Source organism: Nerophis ophidion, linkage group LG13, assembly GCF_033978795.1.
Source record: "Nerophis ophidion isolate RoL-2023_Sa linkage group LG13, RoL_Noph_v1.0, whole genome shotgun sequence".
NCBI classification, from domain to species: Eukaryota; Metazoa; Chordata; class Actinopteri; order Syngnathiformes; family Syngnathidae; genus Nerophis; species Nerophis ophidion.
In genome coordinates this window covers 31,963,384-31,984,610 of record NC_084623.1, presented here as the reverse complement: position 1 = coordinate 31,984,610, position 21,227 = coordinate 31,963,384, and the positions used below count along the sequence as shown (strand labels likewise).

At 40.4% G+C, this 21,227-nt stretch overlaps 1 protein-coding gene across 3 annotated transcripts in view; it reads left to right on the top strand.

Annotated features, from left to right (window-relative positions):
• Positions 1–19,809, top strand: part of LOC133564450 (sorting nexin-19-like) — a 62,891-nt gene extending 43,082 nt beyond the window's left edge. For all 3 annotated transcript variants that reach the window (XM_061918784.1, XM_061918783.1, XM_061918786.1), the window contains 3 exons: positions 12,294–12,478; positions 12,921–13,008; positions 19,469–19,809. In XM_061918784.1, coding sequence (XP_061774768.1) covers positions 12,294–12,478; positions 12,921–13,008; positions 19,469–19,592 — 397 coding nt within the window. In that variant the 3' untranslated portion in view covers positions 19,593–19,809. The remainder of the gene's footprint in view (positions 1–12,293; positions 12,479–12,920; positions 13,009–19,468) is intronic.
• Positions 19,810–21,227: the final 1,418 nt, after the last annotated feature.

The window sequence follows — 21,227 nt, the reverse complement described above, 5'->3', positions numbered from 1 at the left end:
TAACTAATTAGTTTAATCATCCCTTCCATATACAGTGGCACCTAAGTTTCCAAACACCCTACCTTTTGTCCGATTCCTTTTTTGATTATAATTTTTGCAAAACATTTCTCCCGGTTTTGATATACATGTGTGTCGGTTATTGTACGGCCAAATAATTAGTACATTTATCTGATTATCATTCCATGCATTCGAGTGTCAAAACATACAATCCTTTTCATTGGTGACTCAGTCTCTGTGTTTATATTTATGACTATGATTGCAAAATAACCCACAATTGGGCCAAATAAAGTTGCACTTGCCAGCACATTGATAAAAAAAAGTGAGGAACACAAAACAATTGTTCCAAAGCTCTTATCGCCTTGTTGCTCAACAAAAGCCTTAATAAAACTTAAAGTGAGGTCAAATGTTCAGAAAGCCATTTATTTCCACATTCATATGTATTTCACATAGTTTCCTGGATGTAAACCTAAACTTATTCCATGTGAAGTTATGTTTGTTATTATTTTTGGGTGTCTGGAACAATTAGATTTTTCTTATGGAAAAAATAGCTTCGATTTTTGTACGATCCGGTCTTTGTCAGACCTTTTGGAACGGAAACCAAGATACTGCTGTATTATTATTATTACTTTTTGTATCATTCATTTTGCAAGTTGATTGACGAGACTTGTAACACGGTGGCATTTTCCTATCTTAAAAATATTATTTGGAAGTTAAGCTGTAAAAACACTGTGGTATTTGTATTGGCACTAACGCAATACAGACTTAAGACTCTACCAGACCGCAGCATCTACTATAGAATTTCTTGGCATTTGTTTGCTTTAATTGCCTAAAGAATGTGTGTGGTTTAGCTTAAGCCAATAGGAAATTGATCTTTATAATGATTGCCATACGACTGTAGTGGTGATGACAGTTGAAAACTAATTTGATTATTGTTATTGTAAAAGCATCTGGTGGAGACTAGATAAAGTATCAATGTGGTATGCACTGAAGTAAGACTGTTAATACAAAGTTTGTGTGCCATATGTGTGCCAGGCTGAAGCTTGGGTGTCTTGATTTGGACCTTCATGCAAATAATAGCAACATGAGAATCACAAAACCACGTGTGTCCACATTTAAATTACACGTGAAAACAGAACTAACATTTGTGAATGTCAGACTGCACTGTTGCCTGATTGGTAGTGATGATGTGATGATCCTGGGCCTACTAGAAAGGACTTTATGCTTTACCGGCAACAGACTTTACAGTGAGATGAAAACAACTTGGCTTCAGTGCTGACATAAGTTGTGCTTAGAATGACATGTCTGTCAACTGCATTGGCATTGCATCAACATCTCCAAGTATGAGGCAGCATAGTTCTACTCCACTGTAGACTATAACCATATTAATACAGTGAATGGCAAGGGCAAGTTTATTCATAATTCGTAGACAGGGCAATTCAAAGTGCTTTACAGAAAATTATAAGAAAGCTACAATAAAAATGTAATAATCACAAAGTAATTAAAATTAAAGTTAAAATCATAGAATAAAATCACCATAAAAACAATCATAATTAAAATTAAAATCAAAGAATGTAGATAAAATACTTTCAGTTGTCATATGCACAGACAAAAGTGGGTTCAGCCTGGATTTGAACATTGCCAACAAAACCCGTTTAAGTCGACCCTGATTACGTCAGCAATCTGTCTAACCTCGGATTTCCACTAGATGCTAAATGACAACAGAACGGCACCCGCGCTACGCCGGACTCTTTTTGTTTCGCTGTGTTAACTTCAGTGTTTACTTTATCACATTCGCGAGATCTCGTAAAGGTCTGCGCTATTTTGCTGCACAGCGGAGCCACCACAGAACGGCAAAGGCAAGTGCTAACTGGCAGCACCGTCCCATGGCAGCTATGTTTCGCTGTTGTATTACAACAGTTTTCTTATTACTAAAAAGTTCTCGCTTTTGTCGACCTAACAATCTACACCTCGTAGCATTGTTATCTTCATCATTATTGCTCATGAGATTTTGCAAAAGCAGATTTTTGGTTATGTCAAGGTCATAAAAAAACAAAGGAAAGGAACTTGTATCCTCTTTAATAGTGTAATAGAAAAGAAAATATCGATATAGTAGCTTACAAAACTGAGTGTGCCACTTGCATTTCAGCTCAAAGCTGTCCATACAATTTTAAAAGAATGTTGTTTTTATATTAGTGTTGTATTGAGTCTCATTCGGATGTGTCTGCCCTGAGATCGGTAGGTTGTGAGTTCAAACCCCAGCCGAATCATACCAAAGACTTTAAAAATGGGACCCTTCACCTCACTGCTTGGCACTCAGCATCTAGGGTTGGAATTGGGGGTTAAATCACCAATAATGATTCCCGGGCACGGCCACCGCTGCTGCCCACTGCTCCCGCAATAGGTCAAATGCAGAGAATAATTTCGCCACACCTCGTGTGTGTGTGACAATCATTGGTACTTCAACTTTATATAGTGTGGTTATATAGTATCTCATGAATGTAAGTACACCCTTCACATGTCAAACTCTATTTTATTACAGAATATCTTCTCAAGGGGCAATACGATAAAAATGAAACTTGGATATAAGTATGTAATGACAGTAAAAGTGAAGGCCTGTTAATGAGACCGCCCACCAAACAAAGATTCCCAAAGAGACGGTCAGAAAGAAGCTGTAGAAGGTCTGTGAAACATAATTTATGCAATATGTTTACCCCTAAAAAAACACCATTGCATGTTTTGTAGACCCCAAGATACTAGTGTAGAGGTAGAAAAAAAAAAATCATGTTATAACCCCTTTATTGCGCTTCATAAACCGGTGAGCCTTCTGTATGAAAATAGACCGGTTCATTGACAGTGCACCTTATAATTTGGTGCGCCTTATGGTCCGGAAAATATGGTAAATACTTTTTGAGCACATTCAACATTACCATGATGATGAGTGATAGTAACAGTGATCATTTTGGTCTCAATAATGGTAATAGTTTTTTTTTTATATCGTTAAGCACCTAGCAGCTCGTATAGCAGTAGTAGGCAGTACAAGTTAAATAATAGTTCCTTTGTTTTGCAGTCATGCTTTCTGGTGTAGCATTACACTGCGTGGCTACATGAGGTCTGGTTCATTAAGGGAAACTTGAATTCAGAGTGTTCTGTGACATGTTGAAACACAGCATGATCTATTTATTCCTTTTGCAAACATCCACCAGCTGTGCGATATCCTCATTCAGAAGTGGAAAATAATTATTTTAACAACTGTTCAGGTTTTTGATCATAGATCATCCCATTCCTAACAATGCCACACATTTGTTTAATTTGTTGTTTACTGCTACAAGCAAAATACTACAAAACTGATTTATCCAACAAGACAATTTTTCCTTTTATCAGTACTTGTGCACTAAAACTTAGAGCCAGGCCATAGCCTTATATAGTCTTACGCTTCCATATTACCACAGCTAGTTTTTGTGGTATGTTGAATAAAGAGACTTAGGGGTGTTCTTTTACTCTGGAATTATTTGGTCATGGTCCTGCCACGTCCCCATAATGGCTGCTGATTTCTTCCTTCCTCACAGTCTGCTGATTAATGATCTCATATGTGGGAATGTAAACTGTTTTTGGGATGTTCCCGCTCTGCTGCTGCTCTTCTTTCAAGCATGTGTGTGTTTGCATGTGTATGCAGCACATTTATATGCTGTTTTGATTGCTGTGAAATGTAATTTTTTTAAAAACAGATTAATCACACTTTGGAATTTGGATTATTCATTATCAATTACAGGTTATTACTTGCTTGCATAATTTAAAGAGGTCATATTGTGCAAAACCAACATTTCTTACATGTGGGCACCTGTTTTTTGCGCATCTGGGAAAATGTTAATCCAAACCGTGGAGGCGTATCGGAGATATTTATAAATCACTTTTTCCTCTTTTTAAACTACAAACCCCGTTTCCATATGAGTTGGGAAATCGTGTTAAATGTAAATATAAATGGAATACAATGATTTATTTGCAAATCCTTATCAACCCATATTCCAATTGAATGCACTACAAAGACAATATATTTGATGTTCAACTCATAAACTTTTTTTTTTTTTGGCGCAGTGGAAGAGTGGCCGTGCGCAACCCGAGGGTTCCTGGTTCAAATCCCACCTAGTACCAACCTCGTCACGTCCGTTGTGTCCTGAGCAAGACACTTCACCCTTGCTCCTGATGGGTGCTGGTTGGCGCCTTGCATGGCAGCTCCCTCCATCAGTGTGTGAATGTGTGTGTGAATGGGTAAATGTGGAAGTAGTGTCAAAGCGCTTTGAGTACCTTGAAGGTAGAAAAGCGCTATACAAGTACAACCCATTTATCATTTAATTTCATGGCTGCAACACGTGCCAAAGTAGTTGGGAAAAGGCATGTTCACCACTGTATTACATCACCTTTTCTTTTAACAACACTCAATAAACGTTTGGGAACCGAGGAAACTAATTGTTGAAGCTTTGAAAGTGGAATTCTTTCCCATTCTTATTTTATGTAGAGCTTCAGTCGTTCAACAGTCCGGGGTCTCCGCTGTCGCGTTTTACGCTTCATAATGTGCCACACGTGTTTGATGGGAGACAGGTCTGGACTGCAGACGGGCAAGGAAAGTACCCGCACTCTTTTTTTACGAAGCCACGCTGCTGTAACACGTGCTGAATGTGGCTTGGCATTGTCTTGCTGAAATAAGCAGGGCGGTCCATTAAAAAGACAGCGCTTAGGTGGCAGCATATGTTGTTCCAATACCTGTATGTACCTTTCAGCATTAATAGTGCCTTCACAGATGTGTAAATTACCCATGCCTTGGGCACTAATGCACCCTCATACCATGGTTCGCCTCCCCTATGGTCCGGATTAAACAATGGTGAATATTTCCAAAAACAATTTAAAATGTGGACTCGTCAGACCACAGAACACTTTTCTCACTTTGCATCAGTCCATCTTAGATTATTAGATTAGATTAGATTAGATGGATAGTACTTTATTTATTCCTTCAGGAGAGTTCCTTCAGGAAAATCAAAATTTTCAGCACAATCCCATTCAAGAACAGACAAACGTTACAGGGAGACAGAACAGGATCGCTGACGGGTCTGCCGGCTTCCAGCGCCCCTTACAAAAAAGGTGAGATACAGGTAAACAATCGGGGGGGAATGGGAGAAAAAAATAGAAGATTAAAATAAATTAAAATAAAATAAAAAAAAAACGGTCTAAGCCTGGGCCCTGGAGAGGGGGTCCAGACTGAGCCCAGGGGAAAAAAACAACAACAACAACTCATAGCCATAGTACACATCCCTCTTACATGTGTGTAAGAGGAAAACATCAAAGAAGACAAAGGACATTAAAGACATTAAAGCAGCGGATACAACCAGCCACTTCTACATACAGCTATGAATAAAAACTAAAGGAAACATTTACACTGTGGTGTATATGTTCTCGGGCCCAGAGAAGCCAGCGGCTTTTCTGGATGTTGTTGATAAATGGCTTTCGCTTTGCATAGTAGAGCTTTAACTTGCACTTACAGATGTAGCGACAAACTGTATTTAGTGACAATGGTTTTCTGAAGTGTTTCTGAGCCCATGTGGTGATATCCTTTAGAGATTGATGTCACGTTTTGTTACAGTGTCGTCTGAGGGATCGAAGGTCACGGTCATTCAATGTTGGTTTCTGTGGAGTGATTTCTCCAGATTCTCTGAACCTTTTGATGATATTATGGACCGTAGATGTTGAAATCACTAAAGTTCTTGCAATTGCACTTTGATAAACGTTGTTCTTAAACTGTTTGACTATTTGCTCACGCAGTTGTGGACAAAGGGGTGTACTTCGCCCCATCCTTTCTTGTGAAAGACTGAGCATTTTTTGGGAAGTTGTTTTTATACCCAATCAAGGCACCCACCTGTTCCCAATTAGCATGTACACCTGTGGGATGTTCCAAATAAGTGTTTGATGAGCATTCCTCAACTTTAGCAGTATTTATTGCCACCTTTCCCAACTTCTTAGTCGGGTGTGCTGGCATCAAATTCTAAAGTTAATGATTATTTGCAAAAAAAAATTTTTTTAGCAGTTTGAATATCAAATATGTTGTCTTTGTAGCATATTCAACTGATAATGGGTTGAAAATAATTTGCAAATCATTGGATTCCGTTTATATTAACATCTAACACAATTTCCCAACTCATATGGAAACAGGGTTTGTATAAATTTGGAATTTGCGATCATTCCAATATATTTTGTCATAGTTACGTCAGCAGTTGTCTCCATACATGGTGAAGGTTTATCCGCTTTTTGTGAGTCCGCCATTTTTATTCCGTTGTATTCAATAGGTTCCTTATTTTTGTCTATCCTCTTGTACTGACTTGTACGTGCACTTGCATGCTAAAATATTACACTGTTGTTCTGATAAAACAAGGAGCACTACAAACTGCAACATGGAGACACATTCTCGAAATGGGATTCGGCACATAAATATGACCGCCAACAAAACAGTGCATTCTGTCGAGAGAGTCAGAAAGTGGCTTGAAGACAAATCTACAGCAATGCAAAATGATGACTATTATATGTATACACAGAGAAGTGAATAAAAAAATCATCATATGACCCCTTCTAATTGACTTAAAGACCCCAATGTTTGGACACGATTGCAGTTTTGCTGTCAGATTGTCACCGTATAATATTAATACAATGTTTTCCTTGGACACTATATCATTTATTTACTCAAAACTTGGTCACAGTTCTGCCTACTGGCCAGTCAGGGTGTATTGTGGACTTAAATTTGCCAACAAGCACACCAGTCGGAGTCTTGTCACTTTTTTTTCCATTAGTGTATCCATTGACCTCATCACTGACCGTAGCATACTTACACCACCTATTAAGTAGCCATCCGCGGTTGAGGTAAAAAAGCATGTATGGTGGTACCTCAACTTCCCAATATCTTAACTTACGAGTAATTTAAGATATGAGCTGTTTCTCGGCTTTTTGTCATGCTTGAAATTGTGGCCATACCTTGAGTTACAAGTATTTTCGCTCTCAGTTGAGGAAATGTACTGTAGTAGGTTATTTTTAGTACATGCTTTTGTAATGCTTTTTAAATTGTATTTATTATTTTAAAGTTTTTTTTTCTTACTAAAGGCATTTTACATGTTGAAATTTTCGAGCTTGGTCGTAGAATGCAATGTGCTTGTACAAACCCTGTTTCCATAAGAGTTGGGAAATTGTGTTAGATGTAAGTATAACATTTTCGATGGGAGACAGCTCTCGACTGCAGGCGGGCCAGGAAATTACTCGCACTCTTTTTTTACGAAGCCACGCTGTTGTAGCACGTGCTGAATGTGGCTTGGCATTGTCTTGCTGAAAGAAGCAGGGGCGTCAATGAAAAAAACGGCACTTAGATGGAAGCATATAATTTTTCCAAAACCTGTATGTACCTTTCAGCATTAATGGTCCCTTCACAGATGTGTAAATTACCCATGCCTTGGGCACTAATGCACCCCCATACCATTACACATGCTGGCTTTTGAACTTTGCGTCGAAATTAGTCTAGATGGTTCACCTTCCCTTTGGTCCGGATGACACAATGTCGAATATTTCAAAAAACAATTTGAAATGTGGACTCATCAGACCACAGAACACTTTTCCACTTTGCATCATTCCATCTTAGATGATCTCGGGCCCAGAGAAGCCGGCAGCGTTTCTGGAGGTTGTTGATAAATGGCTTTCGCTTTGCATAGTAGAGCTTTAACTCGCACTTACAGATGTAGCGACGAACTGTATTTAGTGACAGTGGTTTTCTGAAGTGTTCCTGAGCCCATGTGGTGATACCCTATAGAGATTGATGTCGGTTTTTGATACAGTGCCGTCTGAGGGATCGAAGGTCACGGTCATTCTATGTTGGTTTCTGGCCATGCCGCTTACGTGGAGTGATTTCTCCATATTCTCTGAACCTTTTGATGATATTATGGACCGTAGATGTTGAAATCCCTAAATTTCTTGCAATTGCACTTTGAGAAACGTTGTTCTTAAACTGTTTGCTCACGCAGTTGTGGACAAAGGGGTGTACCTCGCCCCATACTTTCTTGTGAAAGACTGAGAATTTTTTGGGAAGCTGTTTTATACCCAATCATTCCAAATAAGTGTTTGATGAGCATTCCTCAACTTTATCAGTATTTATTGCCACCTTTCCCAACTTCTTTGTCACATGTTGCTGGCATCAAATTCTAAAGTTAATGATTATTTGCACAAAAAAAAATGTTTATAAGTTTGAACATCAATGTGTTGTCTTTGTAGCATATTCAACTGAATATGGGTTGAAAATGATTTGCAAATCATTGTATTCCTTTTATATTTACATTTAACACAATTTCCCAACTCATATGGAAACGGGGTTTATAGGTTGAGGTACCACTGTTGAGTCAAAATAAATTAAGTTGTTTAATATACATGTGTAAATGTTTGTGATTAATCACATGAGTTAAATTGCCCACCTGATCATTATCAAAATATCATGAAATGCTTTAAATACGACTTTAAAAGGTCTTTAAAAATATTAATGTTATGTTTATTCAAAACAAATGCGTAACTTGGTCTCACTTTTAAATATTAGAATTTTTGATGGTGCTATTCATGGCGACAAAACAGAACTAAAGTATCTGCAAAGCTCGGTAGAAAATGATCGAGCATAACCAGAATGTGCTGCAATGTTACTGCGGATTTGATCCCAGCAACACGTGACAAAGAAGTTGGGAAAGGTGGCAATAAATACTGATAAAGTTGAGGAATGCTCATCAAACACTTATATGGAACATTCCACTGGTGTACAGGCTAATTGGGAACAGTTGGGTGCCATGATTGGGTATAAAAGCAGCTTCCATGAAATGCTAAGTAATTCACAAACAAGGATGGGGCGAGGGTCACCACTTTGTAAGCAAATTGTCGAACAGTTTTAGAACAACATTTCTCAACGAGTTATTGCAAGGAATTTAGGGATTTTATCATCTACGGTCCGTAAAATCATCAAAAAATTCAGAGAATCTGGAGAAATCACTGCACTTAAGCGATGATATTACGGACTTTAGATCCCTCAGGTGGTACTGCATCAAAAACCGACATCATTGTGTAGAGGATATCACCAAATGGGCTCAGGAACACTTCATAAAACCACTGTCAGTAACTACAGTTGGTCGTTACATCTGTAAGTGCAAGTTAAAACTCTACTATGCAAAGCAAAACCCATTTATCAACAACACCAAGTAACGCCGCTGGCTACACTGCGCCCGAGCTCATCTAAGATGGACTAATGCAAAGTAGAAAGGTGTTCTGTGGTCTGACGAGTCCACATTTCAAATTATATTTGGAAACAGAGGACATGGTGTCCTCCGGAACAAAGAGGAAAATATCCATTCGGATTGTTATAGGCGCAAAGTTCAAAAGCCAGCATGTGTGATGGTATGGGGGTGTATTAGTGGCCAATGCATGGGTAACTTAAACATCTGTGAAGGCACCATTAATGCTGAAAGGTCCATACAGGTTTTGGAGCAACATATGTTGTCATCCAAGCAACGTTATCATGGACGCCCCTGCTTATTTCAGCAAGACAATGCCAAGCCACGTGTTACAACAGCGTGGTTTCGTAGAAAAAGAGCGGGGGTACTTTCCTGGCCTGCCTGCAGTCCAGACCTGTCTCCTATCGAAAATATGTGGCGCATTATGAAGCGTAAAATACGACAGCGGAGACCCCGGACTGTTGAATGACTGAAGCTCAACATAAAACAAGATTCAGAAAGAATTCCACTTTCAAAGCTTCAACAATTAGTTTCCTCAGTTCCCAAACGTTTATTGAGTGTTGTTAAAAGAAAAGGTGATGTAACACAGTGGTGAACATGCCCTTTTCCAACCACTTTGGCACATGTTGCAGCCATTAAATTCTAAGTTAATTATTATTTGCAAAAAAAAAATAAAGTTTATCAGTTTGAACATTAAATATCTTGTCTTTGTAGCGCATTCAACTAAATATGGGTTGAAAAGGATTTGCAAATCATTGTATTCCCTTTATATTTACATCTAACACAATTTCCCAACTTATATTGAAACGGGGTTTGTAGATCAGGCCCTCAGTCTTTTCACCAGGTCCTGCCACAAATCAGCGGTGAGTTGTTTTCACTGTGATTTGCATGTGAGGCAAAACTAAAACTTCTCAAACACGCGATACCTGCTTGCATCTTTAAAGGGTTGTCTGATTAGAATCTGTTTGAGGACCCGAAAGCAAGGAAGTAATGCGAACGTCATCTTGTCATTCTAAAGTAATAAGTCTTTGTTTAATAGCAATATTTTTGTAAACAATTTCCTAAAAGCTGGTAAGAATGTAGTGAATGTGTAATACATACTGTACCAGATACAAAATAAGCTAAGCAAATATGAATATCATCAACATTCTTCCCATTCAAATTCTGTTTGAGACTTGCAATCTGCAATTGCTTTCTTTATTTTTAGACACTTTTTCTTTCTGCTCTCCCTGCTTTGTCACAACTTAGGGCAGATGGTAGTACTGTAGATTTTTTTGTTTGTTTGCCCAATTCTGACAGCCGAAAACACTGCAAACGTTAACCATTTAGGTTTAGCATAGCTGCCAACAGTCCTTTTCACAGACAATATTGCTGTGCATTCCTCCATCATTGTCAACATCCTGTTTGGTGACGTCACACGAAAACTCTCAATTTAAAGCACAGTGCACCTTCTTCAAGAAAACGTTTGAAAATCGGGCATTAAATCATTGGATTTCGATAGCAAATCAGAATAAGGTCCCTTGCGATGTTTGCCAATATTTATTTCAGTGTTAAAAATACATATCAAAATACTAAAGAGTTCCCTCCGGGTACTCCGGCTTCCTCCCACTTCCAAAGACATGCACGTGGGGATAGGTTGATTGGCAACACTAAATTGGCCCTACTGTGTGAATGTCAGTGTGAATGTTGTCTGTCTATCTGTGTTGGGCCTGCGATGAGGTGGCGACTTGTCCAGGGTGTACTCCGCCTTCCGCCCGATTGTAGCTGTGATAGGTGCCAGCGCCCCCCGCGACCCCGAAAGGGAATAAGCGGTAGAAATGGATGGATGGATGGGTTCTGGTGTTTTTAGTTAGGTTAAGATGTGGTCCCGATAATATGTATTAGATATGCTTTGATGTACATTTTGATAATATGAAAATTATCCATAATCTTACCTTTTTGTTTCCTAATTGCCTGAATCACCTTCTAAAGGCTTGTTTAATAATTGCTTCCGCCTTGCGGCGACGTCACAATGTAGCCAGACTGCAAAAGCCCACGTGCAGAGGTGTCCAAAATTTTGCGCAGGCTTACGCCAAAATGCATGGACTTAATAATGTGATGCTCTGGCATTGTTTAACACAACTATCTAAGATTGCAACAACAATTATAAGTTAGAAAAGATTAAATTCATCATAAGCATTTCCTTTTTCAATGTGAACGGGTAGTAAGGGAATTTGTATACTTTCAATTTATTTGGGCCGATTTCTCTGCATGTTTTTGCACTTTTCTGTCGGTATAGATGTGAAATGGGTCTTAAACTGTATTCTTTACTGTCTTAAAACTCTTGACTTGTTGAAACCTCAAACAACTAGCTGGGTAGTATCTTTTGTTTATAGTGTTTTACAAGCTTGACCAATGCCGTGCCTCAATGTCTGAGCTCTCTAAAAACATTTTTTAGCTTTTACTTAGTGCTCTAAATAAACTTCTCTCCTCATCTGGGTGGCGACTGTCTGTGTTTCCACTGCTCAGATGATAAATCCGGGTGTGAAAGAGGCCTGGATAGAACAAAATAGTCAAGGTCCCTTAGCAGCACCCAGCCTATTGAATTTGCTCATCACAAGACCTTAAATCCACCAGTAATGCAGAAGGCTTTGAGGAAACATACTGTGATTGCTGCTGAGACCATGCCAAGTTGGACATTAACAATGCACTTGAAGTTTCAAATCTGTGTGGGAATGCAATGAGGCATGGTCTTAGTTTAAAAAGGATTGCATGGTCTGACAGCATTATATTTCAGTGGTGGTCACATCAGGCTTGCTGACAGTGTCCCAACAAACTGAACTCCACAGCCGTTATGTTGACCAATAATGATGGGAGGTTAACATACTGTTGCCAAGGTCATTGTGACATGTCTTGTTTATTTTCGAAAACTACAATGAATGCATAATTACCTCAAATTAACCAGAAATCCCCGTTTCCTTCCATTGCCCACAAATTAAACCTTTCTTGTCTATGTGTAAATTTCAGATGGCTGGATGTGAGTGTGGCCAACCTGACATCTGTCAGATACTGGGTACATTACCTCCAGGTCATCCAGGAGTCGGTGTGGCCAGGAGGAGTTCTGCCCAATTCCCCTCAAACAGAACGAAGTCAGAGGCAGAAAGATGACACCAAGAATCAAGTGTTGTATTGTCTAATGGGTCTTATGCCAGGTACATAAGTGAGGATATTCAGGACAGTGGAACCTCTAGACTCAAACACAATCCATTCTCAGGCCAACCTATTTTGTTTTGATTTGAAACCAATTTTTCTACATACACTTAAAGGCAATAGAAGATTTGCTGAAGTCATGCAGAGTGGCAGTTGAAAATCTCACTTTTTGTGCTAAATACACACTGTTCATCTTGTAACTGAATATTTTGCTGGCCACTGAATTTAGAGGTTTCTCTGTGATTTGCATGTGAGGCGGAACACTACAACTTCTCAAACATGCCATACCTACTTGCTTCACAGACAACTCAAACGCACACTACAATGTTGTCTTTGTTTACCTTTGTGTATTGAAATTAATATATACATATATATATAGAGAGCGAGAGAGAGAGCTTATTGCAGGACCAATTATTTATGGATTATTTTCCTTTGTGTTTCCAGATTTATTTTCAGATTTGCTTGGCTCAAACAAGTACAAGCTCAGTTGGCAGATTGTTCTTGAGTCCTTCCAGGACCCCTACATTAACAGGTAAGCATTACACCACTGTCCATCTCAGCTCATTATTGTTACAATCTGTACATTGGACATTGGTTGTGTTGTGAAACCTGATGGTTGATAAAAATGTGATGTACTCTCAAAACAAAAAAACAATTTCCCTTGTGGATTTAATAATGTTAAAAATCTATTGTCTATGTCATGTCAACACAAGTCAAGTCAAGTCAATTTTATTTATAAAGCACATTTACAACAACTTTTAAATTAAACCCAAGGGCTTTACAGGTTAAAACAGACAAAGAACATAAACAATGAGTGAGCTGAACAAAATGGTGCAAAAAGCAATACGGTAAAAAGCGTCGAATAAAAAGTAAAACAAAAAAATTGCTAAATAAAAATCATGATAATAAAAGTGCGACAAATAGAAAAATAAAACTAAAGAGAAGAGGACGGGGGGGGGGGGGGGGGGTACTGGAAAATGGTGGCCTAGTGGGCAGACTCAGCTGAGGTCAAAGGCCAGCAAGAAGAGGTAGGTCTTAAGAAGGGTTTTGAAAACCCCCAGGCTCTGGGCTGACTTAATGTGGAGGGGAAGGCTGTTCCGGAGCTTAGGGGCGGAAATGGAAAAGGCTCTGTTCCCTCTGGTGTTTAGCCTGGATCTAGGGACCGCCAACAACAGTTGGTCAGCTGACCTTAGGGCTCTAGACGAGGTATGATGATGCAGAAGCTCAATCAGGTATTGTGGGGCCAGACCATTTAGGGATTTAAAAACAATTAAAAGTAATTTGAAATCAATGCGGTGACGGACAGGGAGCCAGTGGAGTGAGGCCAGGATTGGGGTGATGTGCTCGCGTTTTTTGGTGCTGGTGAGGAGACGGGCAGCCACGTTTTCCACAAGCTGCAAACGGCAAAGTGATACCTGATCAATGCCAATGTAGAGTGAATTGTTGTAGTTTAGCTGGTGTGTGATGAAGGCGTGGATAGCAGTTTCCAGGTCGCTCTGGAAGAGATAGGCCTCGGTCTTTGCTAGGGTTCTGAGATGGTAAGAGCTGGTACTAAGGTCCACTGAGCTGACCTGTTTGGTGAATTTGAAGGCACTATCGCAAATCACTCCGAGATTTCTCACGGAGGACCAGATGTTATCACCCAGAGGACCTAGAGCACTGACAAACGAGACTGGAGATGTTTCGCCGAAGATGATGATCTCGGTCTTGCTCTCATTAAGGTTGAGGAAGTTAGCACTCATCCATGCTTTAATGTAGGGCTGGGCGATATTGGCTTTTATCAATATCACAATATTTTTATGCCATATCGCGATATACGATATATAGTTCGATATTTTTCCTTAGCCTTGAATGAAGACTTGATGCATATAATCACAGCAGTATGATGATTATGTGTGTCTACATTAAAAGATTCTTCTTCACACTGCATTCATATATGCTTCTTTTAAACTTCCATGCACAGAGGGAAATCTCAACTAAGTCAATTGACCAAAACTGTATTAATTAAATACTCTTCATTCTCTCGCGGGTGACTTTTTAAATGAAAGAATGAATTAGTAGTGCTGCTACCTTTTATAGCAACACTTCTGCTGCATACTTTGTATATTGCTGTTGTGTGCTGAATATATCCCCGTTTGAAGCCAAACCACTGCCAGATGATGGACCCCCTGCTGTTTTTTTTGGGCATTAATTGTTCTTTCTCCATTTGTGATTAGTTTTGCACCCTCTCTCTCTTGTAATGTCACTCAACTCGCTCCGCTCTGCTTGTGCCTCCTGCCTCAGCTAACGTTAGCCATGTTGCTACCTCTCTGCTCGGCAAGAGCGTATGACGCTAAACACGCGACAGTATTTGACGTATGTAAGAAGGCGGGCTTGTTTTACGTCCCTGTGAGAAGGACAGACGAGAAGGAGTGAGAAGAGCCTGTAGTGTAATGCCCGCAGCTGAAATCAACTGCGCGAGAACATATACTCGAATATTACAATATAGTCATTTTCTGTATCGCACAGAGACAAACCCGCGATATATCGTTTGTATCGATATATCACCCAGCCCTACTTTACTGTCGGTCAAACTGTCAAGGAGTGGCTGAAGTGTGACCTGTCCTGTGGACTTTAGAGGTAAGTAGATCTGAACATCATGGGCATAACAATGGAATGAGACAATGTGCTTGACCAGGATTTCACCTAAAGGTAGAATGTACAGTAGGAAGAGTATGGGACCTAGGATTGATCCTTGAGGAACACCACAGTTAAGGGGGGCCACCAAGGAGAGAAAGTCTCCTAGCTGCACAGAGAAACTCCGGTCAGTTAGGTAGGACTGAAACCAGCTTAGGGCTACACCTGAGATGCCCACGTACTGCTTCAGACGTGACAGTAGGATCCTTTGATCCACCGTGTCAAAGGCAGCTGTGAAGTCTAGGAGCATCAGGATCACAGGACTACCAGAGTCAGCGGCCAGAAGCAGCTGGCAGAGGTGTCACATGGTTTGAGTGCAGAGATTTTGTCAATGAATGGTAAATGGGTCGTACTTGTATAGCGCTTTCTATCCCTTTTTAAGGAGCCCAAAGCGCTTTGACAGTATTTCCACATTCGCCCATTCACACACTGACCGAGAGAGCTGTCATGCAAGGCGCTCACCAGGACCCATCAGGAGCAAGGGTGAAGTGTCTTGCCCAAGGACACAACGGATGTGACTAGGATGGTAGAAGGTGGGGATTGAACAATAACCCTCAGAATGTTGGCACAGCCACTCTACCAACTTCGCCACAGAGGACGGATGAGGGGACAACAGGTGACACATAGCGGGGGTTGATGAGACAATTTAAAACTTTAAAAATAACTTGGGGTTCATGACTGTTACTGGAGATCAAGGTAGAAATATACTTTGTTTTCGATGCTTTTACGGCTCGTTGGTATTCAGACAGGGAGTCCCGCAGGATTTGGAGAGAGACATGAAGCTTATCCATAACCCACTTTCGCTGCGCGCGCAGGCAAGCGCATCTGAGAGCGCGTATAGAGTTATTTAGCCATGGTGTTAGAAGAGCTTTTCTACGTTTGGATCTAAGGAGCGCAACAGAGTATAAAATATCAGTACAAGCCGAGGTAAACATAGAAAAAATCTCGTCAGCAGTAAAATCACAGTTTTCTCCCAGTGCACGGATCGAATATCTATTGAAGGCAACTGAGACCATAGCAGCAGTTGAAGGGTTGATCATGCGTGAGCGGCGCTCAGGAACACGGGAATTATTACCAGAGCACGGGATTACCGTTGTAAACAAAATTGGTGAATGGTCGGAGAGAGACATAGAACATATTTCATTAACAGACACAAATAAACCATAGGATACCACGAGATCTAAAGTGTGTCCCTTTTTGTGTGTCGGGCCAATGACAGATTGCTTGAGGGCAAATGAGTCAAGGAGATTCAGAAAATCTCGGGCCAGAGGTTTAGATTGGCAGCAAACATGAACATTTAAATCGCAACAGATTCCAATTTGGTCGTAATTCACCAAAATCCCCGATAGAAAATCAGCAAAGTGATGTAAAAAGTCTTTGTTGAATTTAGGTGGACGGTACACCACTGCGCACAGAACAGGGGGAGACAGAATTAATTCAAAGAGTTGCAGTTCAAAACTAGCATAGGTAATGTGTGGAATCTGCCGGCAAGTAAACGAAGATTTGTAAACAGAGGTTAAACCTCCTCCACACCTGCTTGTAGTCCTGTGAGAGATGAGGAAATCACAATCCAGTGGAAGCAATTCAGAGAACGCCACGTTATCTCCAATAGTCAACCAGGTCTCGGTGAGGAACATAAAATCCAACTCACGGGTGGTAAAAAAGTCGTTGAGCCAGAACGTTTTGTTCGCCAAAGACCGGACATTTATCAGGGCCATCCAAAGACTAAACTCCTTGCTAGCAGGTAGTACAGCACGCTTCAGCATGCGTAGGGCGGAGCGGTCCAAACCACGCCCACACCCACGGGCCGTAGAGCGCCGTGAGGCCAGGCCAGGATGTGCGAGGCCCAAAGATTCCGCCAGGTTAACCGGGAGGAAAAGCAGCGAAGAAGAGCCGGAGGCAGCAGCGGCCGCCGGCGCCTGGAGGTCGCTCAGGGTAGGGGCGACAAGTCGAACCCAGTGCACTATGCGGAGGTACGCCGGCAGCGTCCACCAGGAAGGAGGCGATGATCAAACGTGCGAGAGGATGACAGCAGGATCTTGAGTTTCACCAAAATACCTCCCCTCTTCCCCCGCCTCTTGGAGTCTTGCGTCATGGCTATTGAACTGGTGCCCAGGGGGCACAATCCGGCTCGGGTACCTGCCCCCAATTTTGGTTTAAAACTTAGGAGTTGAACATTTTTGCAGCAATGTCCTAAAAACACTAGAGGGCTCCTGCTGTAAAGAGGAATTTGGACAACTTGAACACTGGTGTATAAACGTGTGATATACATAACCGAGGTGTTCCTCAAGGCACCTTTTAAGTCTTCTTCTTTTTGGTAAATACAAATTTTTTCGTAATGGAATTTATACAACTAATGTGTTTCAGTTGTTTGTTTACTTTGGATGCAGTCTGTAGGCATAAGTTTAACTTCTTCAGTTGTATTAGTCGTTTTCCCCAAGGTTCCATTTTAGATCCTCTCTTTTTCATAATTTGGGCTATTCAACTGATGAACCGCAAGTTCAGTTAAAACAAACTTGAGAGACTCACTTTTTTGAAGCAGATTTTTAAAAACACTAGTGTTGTCATAGAGATGTTATTTGACGAGCTTAACAGCGGAGTTGTCTGACTTACTTTAAAATAGTGTGAGCAAGCCATGTGTTCGTTTTAAATCTATTAGTTCTGTTCTCAATCCGAATCCAGCCACTTCACTGGAGGTGACAAGTGAAATTTGTGAAAAATGTATCTCCTTTTTTAATGACAGGGTTGCTTCTATTCGGGCAAATATTTCTCCTTCTCCATTGAGTTTCAATGTGGGCACTCAGTGCTCGGCTGTGTTTTGTCAGTTTGAGCCTGTGTCGATGCCTGAGTTTACAGGAATAGTTGACAAACTAAAACCCTCGTCCTGTACCACAGACCCAGTCCCCCCTCGCTTTTTTAAAGAAGTCTTGGACTCTATTGACTTGTCTGTTAGGGACATCATCAACAGCAGCTTAATTTCTGGCAGTGTGCCCTCTTTGTAAAGGAGCTGTTGTTGAGCCTTTGATCAAAAAACAGGTCTTGATCCTACCAGTTTGTCAAAATATCGGCCCATTTCTAAATTACCTTCAGTGTCAAAAATTTGGGAGAAATGTGTTTTGGCGCAACTGCAGCCTTTTTTTTAGATGAAAATAGCACTTTAGATCCATTTCAGTGAGAATACAAAGCTTTGCACAGTACTTAATCCCCACTTTTAAAGGTTTAAATGACTTGCTTTTAATGTCTGATTCTGCCAGCTCTACCATTTTAGTGGTTTTAGATCTTACAGCTGCCTTTGACACAGTCGATCACACAATTCTTTTAGGCTGCCTGAGAGACTGTGTGGGTGTTAGGGGGACTGCATTAGAGTGGGTCAGATCTTACCTGTCAGAGAGGTCCTTCTCTGTCAGGCTGGCAGACGCCAGTTTTCTTCTGCTCCACTTTACTATGGTGTCCCCCAGGGATCTATTCTAGGCCCCATCCTGTTCGCTCTATAGCTCCTCCCTCTTGGAGAGATTTTTAAGAGGCATGGAGTGTCTCACTTTTATGCAGACGACTGCCAAATTTATATGCCGATTTCAAAAGGCCACGGCCCTCTGACACCCCTCCTCAACTGTCTATGCGACATCAAGGCTTGGTTAGCCCAGAATGTTTTAATAATTGGGACCATTGCAAAATTATGTGCGTCCCAAAGTCACCAGCCTTGGCGTCATTATAGACAGTGATTTTAAACTTGACAAACAAGTCAATGGCATTTTAAAATCATGTTTTTATCATCTTCGACTTTTAGCAAAGGTAAAACCATCGCATTTCTGCTTAAAAGGATTATTCATTAATCACTCCAAGCAACGTTTGTAAGTTTTACAATATAACTAAAAAAATTGCCATGTGTGACGTCTGTAGGAGTGTTTTTATGCGTATTTGCACATGCTATCCTAATGTAATAAAGCTAGTGATGTTAGCATTAGCAAATACCGTATCATGTTTACAAGTGTTAGTATTATTACCTTACAATGGCATTCTTTTTTTATTGTTTAACTTTTGTAAATTCAATAAAACATCATTGTCAGCCGTTTTACTGCTATGTTACAGGCTCCGTTTGGAAATAATTAAAGTATGTCAATAAACATTTACAAAATCTTTCGTACCGGTATACATCTGTGGGGTATAGCCTGGTGTGCCTTATATATGTAAACATATTAATTTCTTTAAAAATTTGGTGGGTGCAGCTTAAATATTGGTGCGCTCTATAGCCCGAAGAATATGGTATTTGTTCATGGGGTCACCATTAATGCCTTTTTTTTTTCTTTCTTTTTTAGACACCTGGTTTACTGTCTTTGTGACCTTTTATTGGAGTTCCTAGTCCCTGAATTACCGGAGCAAAGTTTTCAGAGGAGTTTGCTGCAGAGCCCCGCCAAGAACCCAGAGAAGCTCTTGGCATGAGGAAACACCACAAACCACTGTTTTTTTTTTTTTTTGTGCCAAATTTGATCCTCCAACACAGGAGTTTCTGCCGGTGGCCATAAACACCCTCAAACGTTACTTATGACTGTTACCAAGTGATCAGACTACTGTAATTGTTACACATGCATACAATAATTTGTCCTGCGATTCTGTTTACATTTTCTTGTCACATCTAATTATAAATTGGAGAAAATTAGTATTTTGTGCCCTGCTATTCTGTCAGTCAATCCCCTTACAAAGATATGAACAGTCCATACTTTTTATTGTAGGTTTATATGTAACAGCTAGCCAGAATGTGAGAACAGTAAGAAATAGAGGTTATGGGTCCATGGTCCTCACAAATGAGTCATGTTTCTTTAGGAAAGTACACCTGATCTCAACTCTTTATGTGTGACACAACCATGGGCAAGACCAAAGAGCTGTCGAAGGACGTCAGACAAGATTGAGACGCGCACAGGACTGAAATGTGTTACAAGACCGTAAGCAAGAAGCTTGATGAGAAAGAGATCGCTATTGGAGCTCTGCTGGACCTCCATGCAAGATGTCACCTACTCGGGTAAGGATGATGCTTAGAAAGGCGAGGGACCAGCCAAGCAATATAAGGGATGCGCTACTTAATGACTTTAAAGGGGAACTGCACTTTAACATGATGACGGATAGATTTTTTGTGCCTATGTTTTCATCATCGAGTGGTCTGCTGCTTCCTTGCGTTCTTTGTCCCTTTATGTTTATTGTAGATCACCAATCATGCATCTCACCTGAAAAATAGATGGCTGAGGAGATAATCGGACCAGTCGGGTCACTTTGACAGCAGTTTCCAACCAGGAACTGCCGACAACAACACGAAAAGTGCTTGTTCACCCATACACCTCACCACCACGTTGTTTCACGAGGATTATGAGACATTTTTAATTAAAATGGAAGTATATGAACATACTAGCAGTCGGAATCCAAATGACGGCCGACCTTGTACAAACCCCGTTTCCATATGAGTTGGGAAATTGTGTTAGATGTAAATATAAATGGAATACAATGATTTGCTAAACATTTTCAACCCATATTCAGTTGAATATGCTACAAAGAGAACATATTTGATGTTCTAACTGATAAACATTTTTTTTGTTGTTGCAAATAATCATTAACTTTAGAATTTGATGCCAGCAACACATGACAAAGAAGTTGGGAAAGGTGGCAATAAATACTGATAAAGTTGAGAAATGCTTATCAAACACTTATTTGGAACACCCCATAAGTGTGAAGGCTAATTGGGAATAGGTGGGTGCCATGATTGGGTATAAAAGCAGCTTCCATGAAATGCTAAATAATTCACAAACAAGGATGGGGTGTGGCTCACCACTTTGTAAGTGTGACGCTTGGCTGGCATTGTGGCTATGCGGTTACGTGGCAGGTGACACTAATACGTGACTATGACAACAGACAAAACAGGAAGTGCCACCAGTAACTAAGGAAGTCAAATACTAAACAAACGAGATACAAAACAGAACCAAAACCCGAATATGACATGATCCGAGCCGCGGATCATGACAGTAAGCAATTTATAGAACAGTTTTAGAACGACATTTCTCAACGAGCTATTGCAAGGAATTTAGGGAT